Source organism: Copadichromis virginalis, linkage group LG1, assembly GCF_057382275.1.
Source record: "Copadichromis virginalis isolate Kocher_CV1m ecotype Utaka linkage group LG1, C_Virginalis_male_GT1.1, whole genome shotgun sequence".
NCBI lineage: Eukaryota > Metazoa > Chordata > Actinopteri > Cichliformes > Cichlidae > Copadichromis > Copadichromis virginalis.
Window position 1 is genome coordinate 3,264,317 of NC_140618.1, and position 25,338 is coordinate 3,289,654.

The window sequence follows — 25,338 nt, forward strand, 5'->3', positions numbered from 1 at the left end:
AAAATAAAATAAATGGGATTTTTGTTCACAATAATTTGAACCAAATATTTTAAATTACTAACTGAGACATCTAAATTCTAAATTCCATGTGTCATCACTGGATGAAGTCCGGTAATTAAATACTTCATCCCAGTAATATGGCAAAGTCAGAGCCTCTTTACAAACAAGCTGCTATTTCTTCAACATCTCTGGATCATCAGGCACAGCTCATTCTCTCTCAGGACCCACATCATCTTGATCACTCACAACTGTAGAGAAAAGAAGAAATAGTCATAGTTGAGTGGTCAAAATGCTTACTTAGCTGTCAGACAAAAATGCAACACATCCCGTATAATGAGCGGCATGCACTTATTTGGAGCAGCTAAGTAGCATGTTTTCTCTCAGCTTTCATATTAACATATTGCTGGAATGTGTATGTTTATTGAAATCCAGAGTGGAACGAGTCTTGCTTCATTACTGCAAACCTTAACTTGAGCCCCTTTTCCATTAGTAGCTACTCTGACTTGCCACGGATCGCCACGACTTGACTTGGATTGACTGGTTTTTCATTACAATCTAGTACCTTACAGTATGTGGGAGGCTGTGGCCATAGCAACGCTTTTGAGCATCCCGTGATGTAATTAGTATGTAGCACAAATGCTACAACAAATGTGGATATAGAGGCGATGATATACCTGGTGCTGAGTTTGTGGCTTTTTGTCAGACTCAGGAGACCATGGCATTGTTTTTTGTAGCCATTTCCCTCGTTGCCGGGTTTCAAAAATGGCAGTTTTGAATTTTCTGAAGGAAAAAAAAAAAAAAAGAAAAAAAAAAAAGGCTCTCACGACTCATCAAGTGACACCACTGACCAGCCAATCAAGGGCAAGCATTCTGACAAGATCACATTTTAGTACCTGCTGGGATCACTTGGAACCCTGGCCGAGCAGGTACTAAAGAAAAAAAAAAAGTATCTGGTACTATGACCTAATGGAAAACCCATAAAACTGTGGTGAACCGTGTCAAGTTGATCTGAGTAGGTACTAATGGAAAAGGGACTTCAGAGATTGACTCTAATTTCAAGCTATCTTAAAGTTTTCAGATATGGAGATTGCATCTGTGTTTCTGTAATATCACCTGATTCATAAACATGGAAGTTGTAACCAAAGATATAAAAACCTGTAAGAGTTTCCAATTTATAGTGTGGACTCTCCACAAAATCAAACAGCTGGTTCACAACTGCATCTTCCAGGTTGTTTTCACTCAGATTCAGATGTTTCAGATGAGATGGGTTGGCCTTCAGAGCTGAAACCAAAGAACCGCCATTTATTGATAAATGGCAGCCCTTTAGTCTGAAAATATATAAGATATGAGATAAAAATTGTCTATCCATTCAGATGTTTTCAGGTCTGACACATGAAAAAAAAAATGCAGGACAAGAAGATAACAGCTAAGGTAGATATCTATTTACAGTTTTTTTTTTTAATTGAATTAATTAATTAATTTTTTTTTACCAAAATCTACAAATAAGTCAGCGACCTGACCTCAGAGTCTCTAGTTCACAATTTGGATTCTCCAGGTAATTACACAGCTGCTGAAACCCATTATCCTGCAGATGGTTCTCACTCAGGTCCAGATGTTTCAGATGGGAGGGGTTGAACTTCAGAGCTGAGACCAGAGAAATGCAGTTTTTCTCTGACAAGCTGCAGTCCATCACTCTGAATAAAGAATGAAAAAGATAAAGGTAGGTAAAATAACTAATACTCAATTAATATATATGTTAAATGTGCAGTTTAGCATATTCAATTCACTTCAATTTATTTATACAGTGCCAAATTATAACAACAATCACCTCAAGGTACTTAATATTGTAAGGTAAAGAACCTGCAATAATACAGAGAAAACCCCAACAGTAAGACGACCCTCTATGAGCAAGCACTTTGGCGACAGTGGGAAGGAAAAACTCCCTTTTAACAGGAAGAAACCTCCAGCATAACCAGGGTCAGGGAGGGGCGGGGCCATCTGCTGGTTGAGGGTTAGGAGAGGGAGACGGGACAAAAGATGTGCTGTGGAAGCACGATTAATAATAACTGAAAATTAAATGCAGAGTGGTGTATAAACACATGGTGAGCCCTGACTATATGCTTCATCTTATCTTCCCTGAGGACCACAGCTGCCACTTCCAGAAGGAGCAGATGGGGAAAGAAGACCGGCCTTTTACCTATGCCAGTTGGCTGCACAAACACGTGGCTGCAGCCCCAGGGAAAGGCTCGGCTGCAGGACTTTGTCATGCTCGAGTGGTTCATGCAGGGACTCCTAGCAGACACCGTGGAGTAAGTGCACTGCCACTGACTGGCCAACCTGAACATCGTGGTGATGTTAGCAGAGGACCACCTGTTAGCCCAGGTGAGAGAATTGGTGGGGCAGCCATAACCAGCTGTGGGACATTGTCCAGTCCCGGTGCCAAAGAGGACGTTCTGGGACCTGTCATCACTGCGGCCTGCTGCTCGCTGCATTGAACGTTGTCCGACGCAGATTCTGGAGTGTAGGAAATGGCGAGGCTTTCTCAGGGAACCGCTGACTCCAGTAATTATTTCCATTGAAGATTTCCAGTGTTGGGGAGTAACGGAATACATGTACCGCCGTTACGTATTTAAAATTCAAAATATGAGTAACTGTATTCTGTTACAGTTACCGTTTAAAAAGGTGATATTCAGAATACAGTTACTTTGTTGAAATGAATGGATTATACGGCGGTCTTTTCCTGTTTCATACATTAGGCTATGCTCTCTCTATTTTTGGTAATTCCACGCCACTGGAAACCCAAACAAAACACGCATTAAGAGGCTCTAATGCCTGTGTCTCAATCTCCTGGCCCATGTCACCTCTACTTGCGGCTGCATAACGACGTGAAGGAATATTTTTTAAAGTTATTATTTAAAAAGTTATTTAATATGAAGACAACAGGCAGAGTGTTACAGGCATCGCCCTAAAGAATGTAGCCTCATGGGCAGTGTAGTCCGTGCTGCAGGGAGAATGGACTGCCATATCCGTTATGTGTCTGTGAGCGAGGGAGGGAGAAAAAGTTGAAAAGCACAACTTGTCATCGAGCAGAAATGGGAGATAGAAGCATGTAAATATAATAATAACCACTGCAGCCAAAAAGAGAGCCTGACGAGCCCAGTTGTAAGTAAGCTATTAAGACTCGACTGTACACCGTGTTCCTGTTTTCCTCCGAAACAATAAGTTCGGTTGCAGCAGCCTTTCAACGCCTCTCTCTGTCTCTCGCTAGCAAAGTTGACCCAGACAACAAAGTAAAGCTAGTTTTTGGCTACGAGCCCGACACGAACCCGACGTATCAGCCAGAGGTCCCTTTACTACGGTTCGGAGCAGCGGACCTGTTTTATATACGCGCGGAATAGTTTTCTATAAGAGATCACTGCAAAAAGTGCAGCCTTACCTAATGTCCACCTACTGTTACTCATTTATATTAAGATTTAAACATTTAGTTGGTGTTGGTATGGCGAGTAACCTTCAGTAAAAGTAATAAATCACACAATAGGACATTCATGTAGTTGTAAAAAGCCTGATAATACAGAGAGTGCAGAATTATTAGGCAAATGAGTATTTTGTCCACATCATCCTCTTCATGCATGTTGTCTTACTCCAAGCTGTATAGGCTCGAAAGCCTACTACCAATTAAGCATATTAGGTGATGTGCATCTCTGTAATGAGAAGGGGTGTGGTCTAATGACATCAACACCCTATATCAGGTGTGGATAATTATTAGGCAACGTCCTTTCCTTTGGCAAAATGGGTCAAAAGAAGGACTTGACAGGCTCAGAAAAGTCAAAAATAGTGAGATATCTTGCAGAGGGATGCAGCAGTCTCAAAATTGCAAAGCTTCTGAAGCGTGATCATCGAACAATCAAGCGTTTCATTCAAAATAGTCAACAGGGTCGCAAGAAGCGTGTGGAAAAACCAAGGCACAAAATAACTGCCCATGAACTGAGAAAAGTCAAGCGTGCAGCTGCCAAGATGCCACTTGCCACCAGTTTGGCCATATTTCAGAGCTGCAACATCACTGGAGTGCCCAAAAGCACAAGGTGTGCAATACTCAGAGACATGGCCAAGGTAAGAAAGGCTGAAAGACGACCACCACTGAACAAGACACACAAGCTGAAACGTCAAGACTGGGCCAAGAAATATCTCAAGACTGGTTTTTCTAAGGTTTTATGGACTGATGAAATGAGAGTGAGTCTTGATGGGCCAGATGGATGGGCCCGTGGCTGGATTGGTAAAGGGCAGAGAGCTCCAGTCCGACTCAGACGCCAGCAAGGTGGAGGTGGAGTACTGGTTTGGGCTGGTATCATCAAAGATGAGCTTGTGGGGCCTTTTCGGGTTGAGGATGGAGTCAAGCTCAACTCCCAGTCCTACTGCCAGTTTCTGGAAGACACCTTCTTCAAGCAGTGGTACAGGAAGAAGTCTGCATCCTTCAAGAAAAACATGATTTTCATGCAGGACAATGCTCCATCACACGCGTCCAAGTACTCCACAGCGTGGCTGGCAAGAAAGGGTATAAAAGAAGAAAAACTAATGACATGGCCACCTTGTTCACCTGATCTGAACCCCATTGAGAACCTGTGGTCCATCATCAAATGTGAGATTTACAAGGAGGGAAAACAGTACACCTCTCTGAACAGTGTCTGGGAGGCTGTGGTTGCTGCTGCACGCAATGTTGATGGTGAACAGATCAAAACACTGACAGAATCCATGGATGGCAGGCTTTTGAGTGTCCTTGCAAAGAAAGGTGGCTATATTGGTCGCTGATTTGTTTTTGTTTTGTTTTTGAATGTCAGAAATGTATATTTGTGAATGTGGAGATGTTATATTGGTTTCACTGGTAAAAATAAATCATTGAAATGGGTATATATTTGTTTTTTGTTAAGTTGCCTAATAATCATGCACAGTAATAGTCACCTGCACACACAGATATCCCCCTAAAATAGCTAAAACTAAAACTAAAAACTACTTCCAAAAACATTCAGCTTTGATATTAATGAGTTTTTTGGGTTCATTGAGAACATGGTTGTTGTTCAATAATAAAATTATTCCTCAAAAATACAACTTGCCTAATAATTCTGCACTCCCTGTATATTATGTAATCCAAAGTATTCAGAATACGTTACTGTCATTGAGTAATGTAATGGAATGTGTTACAAAATACATTTGAGCATGTATTCTGTAATCTGTAGTGGAATACGTTTTAAAAGTAACCTTCCCAATACTAGAGATTTCCCACAAGGCAAAGATTTCCAAAGTGATAAAAATTGATGGTCGCATGGCGCGCCCTTATGCTGCACTGAGCTACCCCCATTTTGTGTGGATCGGAGATAGAATAAGGCACCGGGCGCACTGGTTAACACATAGCCTCACAGCAAGAAGGCCCTGAGTTTAATTCCACCACAGAAAGACACAAAAGCTGTGTCCCACAACGTAGGCCGCATCCTTCGGAGGACCTGGCCTTCGTGGTCTACGTGGGCCGGGTCCTTCGAAGAATGAGAAGGCCGGAAATGCGAGGCTGTGAAATGGGACAGTCTAGCCTTCAGATTTGTGTCACCACTGTCTCGGTGGAGTAAACTCAGCCGTCTGCTCCTTGCTATCTAAAACATAACAGGGCACTGGCGTAAATTCTGGACCGTTTTCTGTTTGACGTTTATTCAGCTGTGTGAAAATCCCGGAGGAACCCACCTGATGGATTAATAAAGTTTTATTTAATCTAATCTAACTTTGATCTCAGCCAAACCAATTTGCTCCGGAACAAATAACACACCGAAAAAAGGCAAGCAATAACATTTTTAAGTTATCCGAGTGACTTATATATCATGTTTAACCTGAGTAGCGAAAGAGCGGGGGTCTGAAAATGATGAAGCCGGGAGTCCGCTGCTCTCGCCGGCTCGAGTGACCATTGAACCCCCCGGTCAGCTATCGAGCGGGTGGGTAACAGACGTCTCTGAAAACGTCGGAGCACTTTTATGCGATGTCTTGATAAACCAAGGAGATATTTGAAGTTTACACAGCCACTTTCTCGCCTGAAAATATGTTAAGTTTATTTTGTGACCCAGAAAGAGAAATAAGAGTAATTTTAAAACTTAGTAGCGGCCACCATTGTTGGAAACTGGAATTAGCTGGGCCGCGCTACGAATTCTGGGATATGGTGGGCCACGAAGGACACACCCGACCCATCCTTCAAATTCGGGGAAATCTCATCTCAGGCCCTCCAAGGTATGGAGGCCTATCTCCCCCCACTACTTCCCCTGCCAGTGGCAGACGCCCTCAGACATCGGTGCGTTGGTGGGTCTTTGTGTCCGGGGATGGGCGTCTAGATACACACCGGCTCACTCCTTGGTGGCTGCTTGTCGGGGCCTGGAGCCTGGGGCTCGCTCGGGCCACTTCGGGGGTAGGGTGCCCTCGGCCTCTCGGCCTGGGGCTCGGTCACTCAGGCACAGCTGGCTGCCGGTGGAGCTCACGGGCACGTCACTGCAACCCCCCCTGGCTTCTGCTCCGCGGCTGCTGAGTGAGCCCTCATCTGGGACTCTCCTCAGCTCTTTCTGGGACAGTGGTGCGGCTGCCCCTCTGTTGGTCTTCCTTGGTCTCTTGTGTTCTGGGGGCCTCTGGATGTCTGGAGTCTTGATCTCCTCCATACCTGCTTCATGCCCTGGAGGACGGGGCTGTGGCCCCCCCACACCCTCTAGCAGATCATTACATGAAGGAACCTTTTAAATACAAGCGCGCACATGCTCACAGGTGTACACACAGGTGCTCTCTCTCTCACACACACACACACACACACACACACACACACACACACACACACACACACACACACACACCACCCTTTTTGGCTCCTACCTCAAAGCACACTGTGCGCTGTCGAGCTTATGTGCTGCACAATAATGTTTAATATTTAGTATTTACTGTTATATTCCCATATATCATCGTGATGTTGTTTATTGTATTGCCCTTTTTTTTTCTTCTGCTTGTTTTCTTTTTTTCTTTCTCAACAGGTGATCCAGGTGACTGATAGATGTATTTTTTGTCTGTTTGTTTTGTTGGTTTTTGTTTTTTGCCCTTTATCCCAGTCCCTCTTCCCCGCTGTTTTTCTTTCCCTCTTTCTTTCTCCCTTTTCTTTTCCTCATTCAAGTCTGTCCCGTGTTTAGCAAATGAAAATAAAATAAAATAAACAATAAAAGGTGAATCAAATGGACCATTACGGCAAGGCTGGGATGGTCTATTTGGTAAAGTAAATCCGTTGGGCATCTTTCTTCGCCTTTAGACAACAATTCTGATGGCAAAAGAGCCAAACGGGACAGGCAAAAAAAATAAAAAAAATTTTTTTCGGGGAAATGAAGGATGCATTTGTCGGCCGCATTTGAAGGAGTCGACCAATTGGGACGTCGCCTGGCTGTGACGTAACCGGCCTTCAAATGCGGCCTCCGAAGGATGCAGCCTACGTTTTGGGACACAGCTAGAGTCTCTCTGTATGGAGTTCACATGTTCACCTCGTGTTTGTGTGGAGTCTCTCTGGGTACTCCATCTTCTCCTACAGTCTAAATCAGGGGTCTCAAACTCCAGTCCTCAATGGCCAGTGTCCTGCAACTTTTCCATGTGTCCCTGTTGCAACACACCTGAATACAATGAGTAGGTCATTAGCAGGGCTCTATAGAACTTGACTGCATGCTGAGGTGGCAATTCAGCCATTTGATTCATGTGACAGCAGCTCAGCAGAGTGAATGAACATGGTGCAATAAAAGTACATTTTTCCAGACACTCACATTTATTTAAATTTACTTGAGTGGGGTTAGGGATTGCCACTTCAGCATGCAGTCAGCTATAGTGTCTTGCTAATGACCTACTCGTTGTATTCAGGTGTGTTGCAAAAGGGACACTGGAAAAGGTGCAGGACAACGGTCCTCGAGGACTGGAGTTCGAGACCCTGGTCTAAAGCAATGATCCCCAACCCACGCGCCATAGACTGGTACCGGTCCGCGAGTCCTGGGTGCCGTTGGTGTTGTGCATATAATAATAAAAACGTACAGAACACAACTGGGTCTGCCGTGCATGCTTTTTTTATAGTCATATCATTTTACTTTGTCTTATTTATCCGCGACACCTTAAAGGCCGGTCCTTGACGCGAAAAAGGTTGGGGACCGGTGATCTAAAGACATGCAGTTAGTGGGGTTAGGTTAGTGATTCTAAATTGCCCATAGGTGTGAGTGTGAAGGGTTGTCTCTCTCTATGTGTTAGCTCTACCACCAGTTTGTGCCAAACGTTTGGGAGCCGACCTGCTCCTTGACTGACCTCATCCAAGGTCGAATGGCCCCCCGGCCCAAACTGGGAAAAAGGGGGTATGTGGCAGGGTGTGGTTTGTGGCTCAGCTGCAGGGGAGGGGTGAAGCAGCGGGTTTAGGGAACAGTGCCAAGGAAGGCTGGGTGGCACAGCTGATATCCATCACACTATCCACGCCTTCTTTATTGAAACAAATTAAAAGTTGTAAAGCCTTCTGAAAGACAGTCCATGAACTAACCCCAGACTCTCCAGTTTACACTGTGGACTCTCCAGAAAACCACACAACTTGTGGAATTCTGAATCACATAGGTCATTTCCTCTTAACTGCAAGTCTCTCAGATGGGAAGGGTTGGATTTCAGAGCAGAGACCAGAGCTGTTAAGGTTTCGTTTGACAAATTGCAGCGAATCAATCTGGAAAAAAGAATAACATGAAAGTAAACTCACCACCAGATGTGCTGGTTTTAAATAAATACCTCAAGTTTAATTTATCCTGATTGATTAGTTTTTCACTTTAAACAGGAAGGCCACTTTGACGTGATGGTCCATTTAAGAGAAGGACATTCTTCCAAAAACATCAAATTGTCAGTACAACATTCAAACATATATTGGGTCTATACCATAAAAATGCTTTAAGGTCCTAAATCTGAAAATTTGCTTTAATGTGTTCTGGATCAGTATGATAAGATGATCATCAGACATTATTTATGCAGTCAGGCTGAAGTAACCTTGACAGACACACTACTTGATCAGCTATCAGTTGAAACAAACCTGAGTTCAGTGGATCTTTTGTACATGCATTTTAATTAGAATGGACAAACAAATTTACTTTAAAAACTAACAGTGGACATGTTCTGCAATAAATGATATTTGGTTTTACCTGAGAGTCTCCAATTTACACTTTTGATTCTCCAGAAAACCGCTTAGCTTCTTCACTAGTGCACCCTCTGGGTTGTAGTTGAAGCTCAGGTCCAGATGTTTCAGGTAGGAGGGGTTGGACCTCAGAGCTGAGCCCAGAGAAGCGCAGCTGATTGATGACAAATAGTAGCCCCTCAAACTGTAAAAAGACAAAAAAATATGCAGGTTTATAAAACAATGCTGGGTGAATGAGTCAGTGTTTTAGAATTGCTGCAGAGGGTTCATAGCTACTCTGTCCATTTTGTGAAGTGGTCAGCTCAACTCAAGACTCTAGTATGTTGTCAGTCAGCTCTGTGCGCACATAGCTGCAGCAGCCCCTCACTGCTCAGTGGATAGTTCTCCATAGTGTAAATGTAAATGTCTACAACGTCACAGACATACAGAGTAAATGTTCACCAACAAGATGGTAGGGAACGCCTGCTTGAGAGGGGGGTAACCCTTAGCTTAGCACTAACCGCTCCATGCTTCCCTTACTTCTGCATTCTATTCTTTTGGAGTACTGATGATGTTTAGTAAAGTCATAACCACAACTGAGATGGGTGTCACATCTAGGTTTGGATTCCCACAACAATTTTTAACAGACATACACAAACATCTTGACTGTTGTACTGCTTTACTACCAGTGTCAGCAGAAACCGCTGCAAACACCCTTTGTTCTGTTATGAACATAAACAGATACATTTTCTAATCAACTTCGATTTTATTTTCACAGATTGGCATTGCCTCTGAATGCCTTTAATAGCATAGACAGAGTATGTAAATAACTTTTTAGTATGTTTTAACCTTGGGATTTGAAAAAAATACCATGCTGCTAATGCTAAGAAGTCCTGAGTCAGAGGCTAATTGATTTAGATAAGTGTGACTTGTGAATATACTGAGGGCTACTGAGTCCTTGCTAAAGTGCACTGGATTCAAGTCCAGCCTTGGCTATTCTTTTTACTCTCTATATAAAAATGAGGAAATATTGGCCAAACGTTCTTCGTGAGTATAATGTAACAAAAGAGTGATATTTGACTACTTTTTGCTGTCTCTAATGTAATAATGGTAAAATTGTGTGGTTCCTTCCTTCCTTATTCTCCCTCAGGCTGTCTATAAACTGTTAAAAACTTTGGCATAGAAAGTAAAAATAAAACAAAACAGAACAAAACAAAACACAATGAAATGAAATGAAATCACATCACTGCTGTTGCTGGTAGACCGGGCTTTATTTTTTACGTAAATTGGTGGATGTAAACTGTTGGGATGACCCTTCCCCTTTTTTGTCATTGCCAGACTCAACATGAGGTTCAATGTGTTCTACCAGTGTCCTATGGTTCACAGTTGCTGGGAGCAACACAGTGGACATCTGATGAAAAGAAAAGGTCTCTTTGATGGTTTAAAACTGCTTGTTATTCAGAAAAAGTTTGACTCTGAATCAACATGTTTGGTGACGTGACATGTTTTGTCTATAAATTTACTCACTGATATATTGATGCATGCTCTTTCATCCAGGTAAGTAGATGCCAAAAAGTTGATTCTGCACATCTGGACTTAGCGTTTTTTTGTGTGGGAGAAACGTTTCGTCACTCATCCAAGTGACTTCTTCAGTCTCAGCTGACTGCAGGTTTCCAACCTTATAAACAGTACATTTGCACAATGACTGACACCAGCACCACTGAAAGACCAATGGGCTGTGAGGTCAGTTCCTTGATCATTAATATGCAAATTGCTCAACAACCACCGAGGGATAGACTATTGATCAACAACCACTAATCCAAGACCACTGTTCATTGGCCACGAGTTCCATTCACAGAGAGTTGGGGAATGGCTGCAATCACAGCACTGTAAGATGGTGACAGATGTACCCTTAGGCCCCCTCCTTCAGAGGTGGTCTTTCCTTTTTCATGTAAATGGCCTCCTTGACTCCGTGCTCAAACCAGGATTCCTCCTCATCCAGGATGTGGACATCCTCATCCAATTTTTGGTGCAGTGTGCTTTGGAGTTTAAAAGCTAGAGAGACGCGATGTTTAGTGAAGATGTGTCTCAGAATTTCCGATACTTTTGACACAAAGGACCACTACGGGTTTTCGCTTAGACAGCAGTTTTCCTTCTCTCCTTGATCACCTGGAGCTCTACTTAGGAGCCTTCCCAGCTTTGACGAAACGTTTCTCCCACTGACAACCCTATCAAACAATAGCAAGTCATTTTCCCCCACCGTTTTCCAACAATGCAGAACTGAGTGAAGTGCTGCAATATTTAATCTAATTTACACCTTTGACAAAATTCACAACCATGCTCACCACATAATTTGCTAAGGTTTTATCCCAGCAATTTACTAGCACTTGTAAATGTCAGCTTTCCACAGTGCAAAAAGTCATTAACTGACAGGGATCAATTGATTGGTGTTTCATGAGCCCCAAAATTCATGACATTAGTGATATCAGCCACAATAATTGTTCATATCATATTCATCTTAGCATACAACAAAAGCATCGTGTCTAACCTTAGAGTCTCCAGTCTGCAACCTGGACTCTCCAGAAAATCACACAGCTTCTTCATTCCTGAATCCTTCATGTTGATAAAACTCAGGTCCAGATGTTTCAGATGGGAAGGGTTTGACTTAATAGCTGCGACCAGAGAAGCACAGCTTATCTCTGACAAACCACAGTCATCCAATCTGAATTGAGAATGAAACATCAAATCAGATATTGAATAATCAATAGGATTATGCAATCAGATATTAGTTCTCTAAAATAAAAGCTAGTGTTCACTGATGAAACAGATCAGTTGTTTTCTGACAAAAGTAAAAGTTCCATGAGAAAACAAATGATGTGAAATTAGATTTACTCCAGCAGTTCAACAACTGATGTCTATATACATCTTGCGAGGCTGTCAGATGTAATCCAGCTTCATTTCCTGTAAGCATGAGCCCAACATCCTTCTGACAGATGTTACTGGTTTTCTGATCCCTTGCTCTAACTTTCAGTAACCATTATATACTCAGGAGGTTCTGCCATTTTAGTACATAGCCTGCTGTGTTGCCCTTGATACTATAGATCATGCTATCCATAACTCTAGGTTGAGACACTTTAATCCTTAATTCCTTAATTTTTGACAATGGTTTTAAACCTGTTTAACCCACAGAAGTTTTACATTAAATAGGTTTTAGGGGACCTGTCATTTGGGCTTACCCTAGGGGTCTATTTTTGGCCCAGCTCTTTTGGCAATTTTTATGCTCCCTTTGGGCTCAATAAAAATACTGTTGAAATTAATTTCTTTAAACTTTGGCTAACTGCAAAGCTGATGTCATTTGTAGGGATTATCCATGCCTTTATTTTGCCTCAGTTGTCTGGAGGTCCAGACATAGGGGAGCTTGGGCCTTTATAGCAGTTACTCCTAAACAGTGGAACAAACTGCCTCTTCATATCAGAATCTCTCCAGCATTAGACACTTTAATCATCAGGCTGAAACCAATTTTTTGGTTTTTAATTTAAATTGAGTTGAAATTCTGAATGAATGAATAAAATAAGAAAGATTTCTGACGCACTTTGTTAAGGATAAAGCATTAAAATATTTAATTGATGCAGCAATTCAGCACATAAAACAGAGACTGTCTTCATCGGTTTTGATGGTTTTGTCATTAACAGTGTCTAAGCAATCATTCTCTTTTTATTGAGAATTTATTTTTTATTTTACCCCACTGATGAGAACCTGTTTGAAAAACCATGTAGTTTGCTCAAGTTTTCTTACTTTGGGGTTTCTTTTAAACCCCATCTCTGATTTATCTTTCATTTTTGTTTTTTTGTGTGCGCGCTGTTGTTTATAAATGTGCTGTACAACATGTGACTTGGCTTTTTGACTGTCACCATTCTCCCCCAAACAGTTTCACTAAGGAATGGTGGAGCTGAAAAGGCTGCAGGTTTACAGGATCATTGCTCTGACGTAAATGTATTTGGTGAAAGCAGTAACCTACTGACCTCAGAGTCTCCAGTTTACATTGTGGGTTCTTCAGAAAACTACACAGATGGCTTACTCCTGAATCCTGCAGTTTATTTCTACTTAGGTCCAGATGTTTCAGACGAGAAGGGTAGGATGTTAGAGCTGAGCTGAGAGCATCACAGCTTACATCTGTCAGATTGCAGCGACTCAATCTGAATAGTGAATAAAGGATGTAGAAAAAAGTAATTAATAACATCACATGTAGACATGTCTCACTGGAGTCTAGAAATATAAGATTCTGACTCTTATTTTATCTATATTACAATCATCCTTCTGAACACAAACCAAGTCTTACAAAGTTACACAGCACAAAGAAATATATTCCCTTTCTTGGGTTACTTCTGAGTCAGGACACAAGTCGATCATTTTATCTTGTTGAATATGTTAAGGAGCAGAAACTGTTAGCAAACTGACCTCAGAGTCTCCAGTCTACAGTTTGGACTTTCCAGTGAAGAAAATAGCTGCTTCACGTCTGAATCACGCAAGTTGTTTTCGCTCAGGTCCAACTCTATTAGATGTGAAGGACTGGACTTCAGAGCTGAGGCCACAATTTCACAGTGCATCTTAGACAGTCCGCAGGCAGCAAGTCTATAAGGACATGCATATTACAAAACATTTAATGAAAGATGATGCTATGGATCACATTGACTCTGTGGGACAAATAATATTTAGTTTGCAACTGAAAAAAAGTCAAAGCAAAGCATTGTGGGCATTTTTCAATTATGTGATTGGTTACTTTGATAGACAGTTCAGGTTACTGTGTAGTATAGACAGCAACCCCTAACCCTACTCAATTAAATTTACATAAATGTAAGTAAAGTACGTTTTGTACCTCCAAAAGTACTTTTATTGCACTGTGTTCATTCACTCTGCTGAGCTGCTGTAACATGAATCAAATGGCTGAAGTGCCACTTCAGCATGCAGTCAAGTTCTATAGAGTCTTGCTAATGACCTATTCATTTTATTCAGGTGTGTTGCAGCAGAGACACATTTAAAAGTTTCAGGACACCTGCCCTCGAGGAATGAAGTTTGACACCCCTACTTAAGAGGGTTACTGACCCACTATTGACCATGTGGCTCACCACATGAGCCAAGGTGTGAAAAAAAGCGTGGGTCATTATCATCAGAGGTTTTGGGTGAAAGCATTGTTAGACCTCGCCTCACTCCATCATGTGGCCCATTAAGATGAGGGGTTGAGGCGCCATGGGAGGGTTGATGCTTGTGATCCCAAACATTATATTACATTATACTGAGAATGTCTGAAAAATTAAACTATTAATCTACAAAGATTTATAATTTTTTTTTAATCAAATCCGTACTCACCGAGCATTTTTGCAGTTCCTCACAGCTGGAATCAGACTCTGCCGACCAATCTCTGTTGTGTTATATTTCTTCAAGTCTAACTCTTCTAGAACATTATCGGACATCTGCAACATGTAGGTCAGATCTGAACAGTTCATCAAAGAAAGTTGCTCCTTGTGGATTTGCTGAAATATTGAGAAGTCCTTCATCTCCATCAGACAGTGGAAGATGTTGATGCTTCTGGCAGGAGGCTGTCCAAATAGGTTTATCTCTTTCAGATTATGGATGACTCTCTGAATAATTTCTGGACCGTTCTCGGTCTGACCAAGCAGATCTCCTAAGAGTCTCTGGTTGGACTCCAGAGTGAGGCCATGAAGGAAGCGAACAAACTTTTCCAGGTGGGTATTTTTACTTTGGAGTAACTTTTTCATTGATCTACTTAGAAAGACATCTAGAGATGAGTTGCAATCATCCAGTCTTCCTGTTCTTTCTGTATTCCTGTTGTTGTAGAAAATGTAGACTGCAGCCAGAAACTCCTGAATACTCTGATGAATAAAGCAGTAGACTGGTTTCTGTAAGATACCTTGCTCTCTTTGAAAGATCTCCGTATAAACTTCTGTGTGCAACAAGGCCTCTGTAGCATCCAGACCACACTGATCTAGGTCTTCTTGGTAGAAGAAGGTGTTTCCTTTTTCCAGATGTTTAAATGCCAGCCTCCCCAGATTCAGAAGAAATTTCCTTTCAGCCATCTCACTTGTTTCATGTCCCCCCACATGTTTGTTCCCCTTCTTCATCTGAACCAACAAGAAGTGTGAGTACATGTCAGTCAGGGTCTTGGGCAGCTCTCCTCTCTGCTCTGTAGTCAACATGTGCTCCAGAACTGTAGCAGTGATCCAGCAGAAGACTGGGATTCTACACATGATGTGGAGGCTCCTGGATGTCTTCATGTGGGAGATGATTCTGGACAGCTCTTCATCACTGAATCTCCTCCTGAAGTACTCCTCCTTCTGGGCATCAGTGAAGCCTCGTACTTCTGTTACCCTGTCAACACGTCTAGGAGGGATCTGATTGGCTGCTGCAGGTCGGGAAGTTATCCAGACGAGAGCCGAGGGAAGCAGATTCCCCTCGATGAGGTTTGTCAGCAGCTGGCTGACTGATGACTTCTGTGTGACATCAGACACAAGCTTCCTGTTGGTGAAATCCAATGAAAGTCTGCTTTCATCCAGGCCGTCAAAGATGAACAAAAGTTTACAGACAGCGAGCTTCTCTGCTGTGACCTTCTGTAATGTTGGATGGAAAACATGGAGCAGCTCCAGAAGACTGTACTGCTCATCTCTGATCAGGTTCAGCTCCCTGAATGAAAGCAGAACCACCACACTGACATGTTGGTTCTCCAAGCCCTCTGCCCAGTCCAGAGTGAACTTCTGCACTGAGAAGGTTTTTCCAATACCAGCGACGCCGTTGGTCAGAACCACTCTGATGGGTCTCTGTTGGTCAGGTAAGGCTTTAAAGGTGTCGTGACACCTGACTGTAATGTCATCAAGAGCCTCCATCTTGGAAGCTGTCTCCAGCTGCATCACCTCATGTTGGTTATGAACGTCTTCATTCTGTCCCTCTGTGATGTAGAGCTCAGTGTAGATCCTGTTCGGGAGGGTTCCACTTCTTGTATTATCAGTTTCTTCAGTCACACTTTCAAACCTCCTCCTCAGACTGGTCTTATATTCTTCTAAAACGTCTTCCAGACTCGCATCTGCTGATTGACAACAAGAAACCAAAAAGAATGAAATGTCTTTAGTGTGTGAAACTGCATGAAAAACAGACTTTTATCTTTTGACGGGAGGGATGGGAATGGTGTTAAGCATTGTAAATTGTAAATAAGCTTCAGAAAATAGTAAATCGTGTAACATGACATTTTCAGCATTAAGTTATAACCAGTGTGTGACTTATTTAAAACATTTTGATTCATAATCAGAACCTTTTTTTGTCACAGCAGAGACAAGAAGCAACTGTTAAAAATGTTCCTAATGAGACATTTTAAGAGGAGGGAAAATCCCCCTCATACTGGCTTCACATCATTGGCTCCCTGTTAAATCCAGAGCTGAATTCAAAATGCTTCTCACATAAAAAGGGCCATAATAAAACAGCCCCATCTTATCTGAGAGGCCTCACAGTATCATATCAGATAGATGGAGCACTTTGCTCTCAGCCTGCAGGTTTTATCCTGCCCTCCTCCCCTCATTCCAACCAGTCGTGGTGGATGGCGGCCCGTCACTGAACCTGGTTCCGTCTCAGTTTTCGACTGTACAAAGAGAGAGTTCTTCTTTCTTAATGTCTCCAAGTCGTTGCTCGTAGGGAGTTGTCTGAGGCTTTATTACTGAGGCTTTACCTAACACTATAAAGTGCCTTAAGGTGGCTGTTGTGACTTGGTGCTATATGAATAAAATTTAAGCGATAGCAGAAAAGCAACAAAAACTGTTAACCCAAGAAAATAATGGAAGGAAATAGTTCTGAATATGCTTAATACGCGAATCCTCATCTTATATAGTTCATGTAATCTGCTACATGTAATTTCATTCAGTGTGATGTTATATGTAATCTGTGTGGGAAAAACGAGTTATTGTCGTCTTAGTGAGCTCTGTGGGTCAGACGTTTCTGGCTCTGTACGAAGAGAGGGCTCGTGAGCGCGCTCCATTTGTTCTCCATGTGATCCTTTACTCTCTCTGTGCTACTGCGTCTCTTTGCCTGCTGTGCTACACCCTGGGATTACTGTTGCTGTTGTTTGGCCATTTACATGATTCTGTTCTTGTTGTACAGTAGCTGCTTAATAAAGTGTGTACATGAACTCTGCTCTTCTTTAGATGATCTTTTGTTGGGTGTTTTTTTTTTATTTTTTATTTCATCTAAAAATCTACAAATGACCAGCTAAACTTTTGGCCCAGCAGCACACGCAGCCATACAAACTATTTCATTTTGAGCTGCTGCTATGAAATCAGAGCCAAATGGAAAAGCCTGCTGCAGTGTTTTTCACTCTGATTTTCTGTTTGTATTTGGATTCAGCCAGTATCCAGTATTTTGATCATTTATTTCCAACAAACAATTGAATCCTTTAGTTTCCAACACATCACCCAGTTTGCATCAGTATTGATCTCCAGCATGTTTTTCTCCGCGCGAGAGCCATTATGCTTTCAGTGTGTTCCTCTGATTGTTTTGAGTAGTATATATTGAGGATTGCCTGATATTGTGAGCAGGTGGGGAACATGACAGCTGAACTTTAGCAAACCAGGTGAAAAATAATTAAGACAGGAAGTAAAACTAACGTGAGACATGAAAGGAAACAACATTCAAAGTAAAACAGGAAAAAAACCTATACCATAAAAAATCGAATGAAATCTTTTTCATGCACCTACAAAACAAGAAGTCAAGTTTTCAAAAATGTGTTCATCAGCACACGGATACCGACTCTTACTTTGGACAGAGACGCCACAACTGGTAGCGACTGAATCCTCTGAGACATCTTGACCCAAAGCACAGCAGGACAACTGCTCCTCCTCCTCCACACCAACATCACTGTTCTCTCTGAGGACACAAAGGGAAAATTATTATTACCAGTGCAACTGTCAAAGTGACCAAAGTGACTCACACGCAGGTGTTTACAGTGCATTCATCTGTAGTGAATAGTGAAGCACAGTTCAAAACTAGAAAAATTTGCATTTCCTGCGAAAATGCAGTGTGGATGCTTTAAAGCTGAAGCTGTCTGCAAAAACTAACTGAAAAAGCTGAAAAGTTGCAGAAATTGTAAAAACTTTGCAGAAGCAAAGGAACTTTGCTAAAATGGAATAACTTAGCAGAACTGCAATATCTTAGAGGAAACATAATACTTGGCAGAAATACAATAGCATAGCAGAACTTAGCAGAAATATTGTAACTTACCAGAAACATGATAACTTCTCAAAAATACAAGAATTTAGGAGAAATAGTATAAGATAACAGAAAGAATATATTTAGCCAAAAATACTTAAGCATTACAGAAACACTATGATTTAGAAAAATAGTACAACAGAGCAGAAATACTGTGATTTACCAGAGACACTGTGATGAACTATGAATATTGTAATTTTAAATTAATACTATGTTTTAGCACAAATACTCTGGTTTAGCACAAATATTATAACATAGCAGAAATACAGTTATATAGCAGAAATGCTATATTTAGAAAGAAAAATATAATATAGTAGAAATAGTATGATTTAGCAGAAATACTACAACATAGCATAATAACAATGATTTAGAACAAATACTATGATTGAGCAGAATAGTTATAACTTAAGTGAAAATACTGGAAAAGTAAGATGACAAGCTGAAAAAAAAACTGAACATGGTTAAGTTCCCTCAAAACTAATTGTTGTTCACCTGTGAAAAAAAAATAAAGTAATAAAAATAAATTTAAAAAACAAGAAGGAACAGCCAACAGATACACACAAAATCAAATATGTATACACAAATGCACAGAGGGAGAGAGACACACGGAGGGTCTATGCCAGTCAACCAGTCTGAATATATTATATTTTTTTCCAACAATGAGATGCTGCCCTAAAGAGGGTCTCTCTCTCTCTCTCTCTCATGCACACACACACGGAGAGAGAAGCATGTTTTCAGTCAAGCAGCCTGGGAGCTGCTAAATTTGAATCCACAGAGGCTGTGTACTTTTTCCCGCCAAAACAGGTGCACAGAGAGACACAGGATTATTGCAGTCTATTTCTCATAGTGAGGACTCCCCTCAAACAAATGACCATTGTTTCCTAACCGTAGGGGCTAGAACGGTCATTCTTACACCGTTTTGTTCAGAAGAGATGGGGGAATCTTAAAGTGTTGACAATTTATCATTAAAATATGAATTATTAAAGATATTTGACTTCTAATGTACCATAACTGAGTAGAGCAAAGCAAAAACTGCCTTGACATGCCCTCAAACAACGCTTTCTAACTCTAAATCTATTTGGAGTATCAATATCATTCTTTCACCGTAAGAGACAGCAGGCTTTGGTGAACAATCATGGAAATTTTCAGGTCTCTGTGGAAATCCATTAAAAAGATATGACGAGAGAAAAAAGTGGTTCATTTCCAGAGTTTGAAATCTGAAGAAATCTGAGCGAAGGACGAATTTCCTACCCTCAAACAAGTCTAACTCATTTCAGAACGGTAATAGGTGAGAAAATAATTCTTGAATTGTGAGCGTCAGGAGTGTCTGAAGATATACTGGGACAAGCCTTATGTCTTAACTTTGCTTCGTTAAGGAGATATGACGATTCGAATATGCCTCTCATTACAGAAATCAAGCGGTGATTTTGAACAAGCTCTCCATTGACTTTCTATGGAGAGTTTTGCGACTTTGTGTTGGTCTGAGGAGATTTGCCAAAATTCTATAAATCCCACAACAATGATAGTGACATTTTCGGAAAACCAGCAAAAATACCTACGTTTTGATGTATAATTTGTGGAAGTTGAGTGAAAATTGAGCAAGTAGCAAGAAGTTGTTCGGACATGAAGAGAAGACTGCAAAACCTTCAGTGGCACACTGGAAGCCAAGTGCATAGCAACCATAACAACGCATGTATTTTGTGAAAAATCACAATTTTGCAACTGAAAACTTTAAGAGGCATAAAAGTAAAACGGTAAAAGATTTGAAAAAGATGATTTATACCTGAATAGCCCAATAATTTGAGAACATTTTAAAGTTTGAATGGTTGTTCTACGTGAAAATATGAGGAAGTAGTTAAGTTTCAAAAACAAGCAAATTTTAGCAGAATTGCAGAAGTTTCCCATTCATTTCAATGGGACAAATTAAGCTTAATATTTTAAAAAGTATAATAGTGAAAAATACCAAAAGACATAGCCATCATGAGCAGAAATAGCAGAATAGTTTAAAATTTGAACGGTGAAAATCGGCTGAAAATTGTGGAAGTAGTTAAGTGCCAAGAAGTGTACAGAAGTCCCAAGAGGAACTCAATAGTGTGGATGCTTAAAGCATCCACACAAAGACAACAGGACAAGTTGATGCAGGAACTTGCCTTAGTTAAAGGTACAGCTGCACAAACTAAGTTCAAACCTGATCCTTTTCTATGCAGAGCTCTTCTCTAAGGTCAAAAGTGTTTTTCTCAAGGTTTCCCACCCAATGACTGCTTTCAGTTTGTCACGTTAGGTGCAGTGTGAAAGATTATTCCACGATCAATGGTCTTTGATCAATGATTGTTGATCAATGGTCATGACGATTTGAATATTAATGATCAAGGAAATGACGTCACAGCCAGTGGGCTGGTTTCAGTCATTGTACAAATGTACAACCAACAATTTATCGTTGATGGAGTTCATCTTGTTCCAGAACAAGGAAGGGAAAATGCAGCTTTTTTCCTTCTGCTGGCTTTCTTGAACTGAGCAAAACTATGACGTGGGAGAAGTGGAACTGCTAGCTGGCGGGAGGGAGCACAACACCTGCTCATTGTTCATCGTTTGACTGACCACAAGCATCTTGCATATCTCACAGCAGCCACTCAAGACAAGCCAGGTGGGCCCTCTCCTTTGCTTGGTTCAACTGTGTTATGATCTATAGACCCGGCAACCCAAAACGAGAAACCCAACACTTTGTCCCGTCAATTCTCAACTTCTGATGCCACGGCAGAGGAGACCATTATTTTCCCGCCCTCCTGCATTGTTTGTTTGCTGTACTAAGAGATTGAGTCATTTTCTGCAATGCATAGCGGGACACATGTCCCAGATGTTGAACTTCACATCATATCATGCTTTGTAGATACTTGCAAATCTCTATAATATTAAAGCTTGGCATTCTACACTAAAAAGCTATGAAACCCTGAAAAAGAACCAGCTGTTTTTCTGTATTCTTTAAATTAAAAATATTGACCATTATTAGCTGCAAAGGCCTTCGAAACGGATTTGCACAGGGCAGATGTATTCAGGTGAAAATGTATGACTATATTATGCCAAGCTTTTGACTGTATTCATTTTATATATAAAGCTCCAGTCACCTCAAAGTGTTACTGGGCACTCCACTGGTATGGAATGACTGATAAACATAGCTGGACTGGCCATCGGGCATACCGGGCATTTGCCCGGTGGGCCGCTGGCGATTTTTTGTTTTTATGGGCCGATCGATTATTTTTTGGAAGGGTATAAATAATGAAAGGTGTTGGATTGGCCAATTGGTCATGATCGACTCTGGGCTGGACCAATTACAGCCGAGGAGGTCGGATGCACCCTCGCCCTTGTTTAGCAATCTTATAGACGAACTAAAGAAAATGGAGAACAAAAAAAGGAAAGGAGGTGCAGAAAAAATTAGGGCCAAAAAGAAACAAGCCCTTCAGGCAGACGCTGCCAAATGTGTAAAAATAACTGAATTGTTTGGCGGTAGCTATGGCATAGCTTCCACAGATTTAGCAACATCACCAAGAGGCCAGCAGGTGGATAAGGGAAAGGGGAGGCAAGAGGAGGAGAGACCCGAGGCGTCCACCGGTCATAGTGGCAGAGGAACTGAACTTCATGTAAGAAGTTATGACCTGGGCCCTATTTCAGCAAGCCGGTTTAGAAAACTCAGAGTGAAAAACGATACTCAGGGTTGAGTAACCCCGAACTGTCCACCTCGGAATATTCGGTTTCAGAAAGGCTGATAACAATTAGTTCAATCAACGCGGAGTTGCTTTAACCCCAAGTTAAGCGCGCGCACGAGGATACATAAAGCCCTGATTAGTGGAGCACAGATTAAGCGAGTCACCATGGAGACGGAGGGAAAGAAGGCGCGGTCAATGTATTTTACAGCGCTTGAGGCCGAAATTCTGATGGCAGTATAGGGCTTTGGAGCGTGATGTCACGGGGGTGGGCGATAACATGCAAATTTTGCGGAAAAAAAGTAACACAGCCTCAGCTGCAAAAGAAAGGGAGCATGCATGGCAAAACATGGCCGACAGAGTCAATGCATGAGTGTTAATTTAAACATTGATCTAGGGATTTCCACCCATGTAACACGTTATTTTATTATATTTTATTTTATTTTTTATTTCATACATTTGATTTTGTGATGTGATGTGAGCGCAGGTGCAACCCAACAGGCCCCAAACGTTCCTGGCAGCAAGTAAAAATGAAATATAAAAATATAGTCCAAACAGGTAAGGTGTAATTGTATTATGAGCCATAGTGCTTGGTCTGTTTGTCCTATATAAATCAATTGCAGTTAGAGGCTACATTAATTTCCCCTCTGTAAGCACTTATTGAAATTATCTGAGCACATTACAAGTACATATTTGCTTACTCTGTATGCTCAAATGTGACCCGTTATAACCAACAGAAAAAAAGCGGAGGCCTGAAAAACAGGGGGAGGTCCTCCACCACCACCACTCACAGAGGCTGAGCAGTTGGCTTCCACATTTGTGATAATGTTGGCAGCATCACATATGATCTTCACAGTGCAGAGAACACAAATTAGCATCCATTACTATAATGAAATAATTTGTTAGTTTGAAATGCTACAGGGAACTATGTACCTGTACATTAATGCTGTGGAAAGACTTCCTGTTCACATAGTCTCCTTCATTTACTGAAGGAGCAATGATTGGAATGTGAGTGCCATCTGTACAGCCAATCACGCCTGGGAACCGTGAGAATAAATGTAAAATTTAAGTAGTAGTTCAAATATCACCACATCATGAATTAAGTTTCGTTCATCCTGATACCTGCAATTTTGTGGAATCCCTCTTTGATAAATCTTGTGGGTCTATGACCGGGGAACACCACAGACGAGTACAGGAGATGTTTCAGTGCAACTGTAACATTCCTGACTGCCCGACAGACGGTAGCCTTGGAAACGTGCTCAGCGTCACCAATATTATACAGAAAGCTCCCGTTTGCAAAAAACCGAAGTGCAATACAAATAATATGTACAGAACTGAGAGGATGTCCGCGATGTGTCACATGAGCAATATTAGGCCTGAGGATGTTATTCAAATAAATTATAGATTGTGCTGAGAAACGGTAACGTTCACACAGAAAATCATCAGGAAATGATAAAATGTCCAAACGCGCTCTAATCACTCTCTCCCGGCGGAGAGCTCTGCGGAGAATTTGGGCTTCAACATCTACTGGCTCTTCAAGGAAGGGACACGCCATGTCTGACACTTCCTACAGTCAGGTTTCCGACAAAGAGGCGGAGAAAGTTAGGGTTAGTTGAAGTAAACCTGCTAGGGGGCAGGTTAGCTTCACGGAGTGTGTTGTCATAGTAACTCGCTCAGAATTAATCTAAACTCGCTTTGTGAAACCGAAAACCCAGAGTTTTCGTTAACTCAGGGTATACTTACTCAGATTTTGCTCTAAACCGACTTCTTGAAATAGGGCCCTGCTGTCTATCTGTGTCAGATATAAACCAGGTTTAGTTGTAGTTTGTTTTCGTTGTGCTGACTTTTTACAGTCACTGGTACTGCCTAGCTAGCATGACGGAGTTTATATACTGCTGGGCGGGTGCTATGAAGTCACTGATAGTAAATTTTATTTTATGCTTAAGGTTAGTTTCTCAAACTCCTCAAAATCTTAACAAATTGTGCCAATCCTTACATGTTGCACCAGGCTGATCTATCATCAAAAGTGGAGAAGTCTGTGACAGAGGAGACAGAAGAGCAGCAGAGAGAGATGGAGCAAGAGAGAGAAATAAAAGAGCAGGAGAGAGAGATGGAGAGATGACTTTATGTCATCCATGAGGGATGCATTTGACCTATGTTTCACATATTATAGCCCAACAAGTTTCTTATAGCAATTTAAATATGAGCAATCACTTTTTGGCACAACACCAGCTATTGCAGTTACAGCTTCTTGCCATTTTTTGTGTTTCTTTTTATCGCTGTGTAACTGAGTTCAATTGAAAGCCTGCATGTGCTAGTACCTCTTGCCACAAGTTCCCAGAATCCTTTGCGGTTTTACCCCTGAATGACGTCACATTTTTGGTGGGCCGGTCTCTAGTCAAAATGCCCGGGCCGATTTTTTGTCCCAGTCCAGCCCTGCTGATAAACGTCTGTACAGGTGTTTTTGAAGTAATAATCATCATAATCTCAAACTTCCAGGAGTAAACTCCACTGACACCAAGTCCACCTGTTTGTCCACATTCTTTTAAAGATTTCAAAGTGAAACCTTTTGCACGGATACTGTGGAATTTTCTCTTCTTCCTGTTAAACCAGTCCTCTCCCACTCAATCTTACTTGTCCTTTTAAACTTGTAATTGTTTCTATATACTGAGTTTACCTATGTTCTCTATTTCCTTCGTGTACATTAGAGACAGTATCTTACTTTGTGTCGGTCACAGACAGACGGCTGGATCCTGGAGACTCCAGATCACTCATCTTCAGTCAGTCTGAGAGAGAAACCAGCAGTACTGACTGTGAAAGGAGAACCAGAATCATGGTGAATCTCTTTTCAGGAGTCACATCCAAGACTGACAGAACAAAAAATGAAACACACTCATGGTCTCGTAAAAAGTGACTGTGAGGAGAAGGAGGCAGGCCTTCATCAACACAAATCAAACAACCTCATGGTCCTGGGCCAATGCAAGTCAACAGCTGCGAGCCACCAGTCCTCCCCTCAGTAAACTACCATTGCAGTTATACATAAATATACATAAACCATCAAGTTCCAGTCAAAATACATCCAAATCATTCAAGCTGCGCTCAACAGAAAGTTTTGCCTCATGCTCACCCTACCTTTCTGCTCATCAACATCAGGTGCCGTGAACAGGTGAGTGCAACCACATTTATCATCTACCACACCCA

General features: G+C 41.5%; 1 protein-coding gene across 1 annotated transcript; it reads right to left on the bottom strand.

Moving 5' to 3' along the window:
• Positions 1-207: 207 nt before the first annotated feature.
• Positions 208-25,087, bottom strand: LOC146718141 (NACHT, LRR and PYD domains-containing protein 12-like). The gene is made up of 11 exons (XM_085464640.1): positions 24,860-25,087; positions 17,988-18,097; positions 14,543-16,271; positions 13,634-13,807; positions 13,198-13,371; positions 11,724-11,897; positions 9,204-9,380; positions 8,564-8,737; positions 1,521-1,694; positions 1,156-1,328; positions 208-248 (listed from the first exon to the last, which is right to left on the bottom strand). Exons 1-11 carry the CDS (start codon positions 24,910-24,912, stop codon positions 208-210), a joined length of 3,153 nt encoding a protein of 1,050 aa, XP_085320766.1. The 5' UTR covers positions 24,913-25,087.
• Between the last annotated feature and the right edge of the window lie 251 nt (positions 25,088-25,338).

Excerpts from the sequence above, each read along its gene's own strand:
- LOC146718141 (XM_085464640.1), bottom strand. The coding sequence starts at position 24,912 with ATGAGTGATCTGGAGTCTCCAGGATCCAGCCGTCTGTCTGTGACCGAC. Across the intron at positions 13,372-13,633 it reads TGTAGACTGGAGACTCTGAG|ATTGAGTCGCTGCAATCTGA; the intron begins GTCAGTTTGCTA and ends TTCACTATTCAG. Across the intron at positions 11,898-13,197 it reads TGTAAACTGGAGACTCTGAG|ATTGGATGACTGTGGTTTGT; the intron begins GTCAGTAGGTTA and ends TTCTCAATTCAG.